The sequence below is a fragment of the Octopus bimaculoides genome, chromosome 4, assembly GCF_001194135.2.
Source record: "Octopus bimaculoides isolate UCB-OBI-ISO-001 chromosome 4, ASM119413v2, whole genome shotgun sequence".
Lineage (NCBI taxonomy): Eukaryota > Metazoa > Mollusca > Cephalopoda > Octopoda > Octopodidae > Octopus > Octopus bimaculoides.
Genome location: NC_068984.1, coordinates 78,124,696 through 78,126,970, shown reverse-complemented (window position 1 = coordinate 78,126,970; position 2,275 = coordinate 78,124,696). Strand labels below are relative to the sequence as shown.

Here is a 2,275-nt window from a genome sequence, read left to right as displayed (position 1 = left end):
TCAAGTTCTTCCGACATATTTCAATTACGCAAAATGAGGATTATAAATATAACTTTGCAGCTGATTATATTGACCCAGATCTGTACTAGCATTTGATTTTTTTTTCATACCAGAAAGGATAACAATATGAATTGATTCGAAGAGTATTTGAACTCGTAACGCAAAATGACAAAATATACACATTGTTCTAACAATTTAGTCAAGTGCAGTACTCTTGCATTTATTATGGTTTTGTTTTATTTATTTTTATTATTTCATTTTCGACAAGGCACAAGATTTGTATGAAGGCATCCATTTAAAGGCCGTAAAATATAATGCAGAGCGTAGCATAAGGTATAGACTACTGTATATCATACAGAAGTAGTATATAACATACAGGTATACATCAACTTATGTCGGTAACCAGTGCCAAGACTTGCGATTTAACTCGAAATCCGATGTAATACGAAAAATAATGTTGAAAAATTTGTTAGCATACGTCTGTTTTAATGGTTTGTATGTACATATTTTCACATGTATACTATTTTATTTTCCACTTCAGTACTGGTTTCAAGGTGTTCTTTTTTTTCTTTTTTTCTCATGCTTTTAAATATGTTCTTTGTCACCGGCGTGAAGTCGGATAAATCAACTGAAGTTGAGCTTTATTTCTTAAAAACTACAAAACAATGTTAAGTCGAAAAAGATGTAACTCGAAACTACTTCAGTTGAGGTATACATCTAGGCATTTTATTGAGCTGACAAAACGTGGTTGCAAACTGGTGACTGAAAAGCCAATGGTTCTCAACCAGGATCCATATGATTCTTGGAGGTATATGTAAAATTTTGCAGTTAAAATTTTATGTGCAATAAATCTTTTCTATAATACACAAAATATTTTAACAATTTTTTAATTCAATTCCCTATAGTATTATAAAAATATATAATTTTTTAATCATCGCATGGCTAAAGGGGTCCACCCGAGTAAGACCGGAATCAAGAGGGTTCATAGGTAGAAAAAAGTTGAGAACCACTTGTGTAAAGCTAATATTTCACTGTTCTGGTTTCGATCCTGTCTTCGAAGTAAATGGATTGTTATAAAGGAATTCGATAAACGAAGGAAAAAAAAAAACTATGTGGCTATGATGTTCCAATCGCAACTATTTTCGCGTTTGACCAGTGAATGCTATTTGGAATTTATAAGACTGACACTGGGGATTTCAATCTTATACATTCTGATATATTATATTATAAAACAAACTTTAGAAGCGCCGAATCTGTTGGTCATTTACAGACAAGAGAGTAGATTTCGAAGGCAATATAGCTATGAAAACAGCCGAGAAAGATTGAGTATTTACCCTTGGAAGACAGAAAATAAAATTGCCTACGGGCGGCAAAAGAGAATCTGTTTGTATCATATGTGACCGCACGAAATATTGTTTAGGATTCTCGTGAGTTGCCTCTAGCATTCAGACAACGCTTGAGTAATTGTGAACGTATTCGTATGAAACCATTGGCATTGTATTAACAGCGCTCTTCTATTGAAAGAAATTACTCATCCACCAATGCGATGTTCCCTACTCCTCTAGTTTTGTAATTATATATGTGTGTGTGTATCTATGAATGTGTGTATGTACTTATTTGTGTCCACATCTGTTTTATGTTTACTGGTACAAATTGACGTCAAGTTCCGCCCCTTGATGTCAAAACCGTAACTTAGCAGTCCAATAAATAGTATGCGATACAATAAATACCAATTTGAAATAGGAAGTGAAATCGATGTGAGGCAACCAAATTCTTGATAGCAATACTTCCGTATTACAGACAGTCCTGTAACTGAAACCAGTGTAAGAATTAAGGAATGACAGAATGACTATGAAACAAAAAAAATGGAGTTGTATTGCCAGCAAAAATAAAGAATATTTAGAAACGATGCATAATGAATAAAAGAAGCGTTTTTGGATTTTTGTATTTTTATGATTTCTCTTGGTATGGTTTTTCTCACGTATTGCTGATGTCGTTTTTGTGCGATTTTTTATCCCATTTCTTGACGCAACTCTCAACAGAAAATAATGTCGCACTGGTAAATAATAAAACGCCATTCACAATAAAAGCGTAATCGTATGTTCCTGTTGCATCTCGTAGGCGCCCTAGGAAGAGAAAAATCAAAAGAATATTATTATGTAATTATTATATACCGTGCTTCTTGTTCAATTTTTCAGTTCTCAGTTAACGTTTCTTCTTTTAATTCTGACTTATTATTATTATTATTATAGTGATAAAATAAGTACCAGTTGAG

The 2,275-nt window shown here is 32.8% G+C and overlaps 1 protein-coding gene across 1 annotated transcript in view; it reads right to left on the bottom strand.

Annotated features, from left to right (window-relative positions):
- Positions 1-483: 483 nt before the first annotated feature.
- The window catches only part of LOC106879733 (monocarboxylate transporter 12), a 185,242-nt gene continuing 183,450 nt past the window's right edge, over positions 484-2,275 (bottom strand). Inside the window, exon 5 of the mRNA XM_052967153.1 lies at positions 484-2,126. Coding sequence (XP_052823113.1) covers positions 1,978-2,126 — 149 coding nt within the window. The 3' untranslated portion in view covers positions 484-1,977. The remainder of the gene's footprint in view (positions 2,127-2,275) is intronic.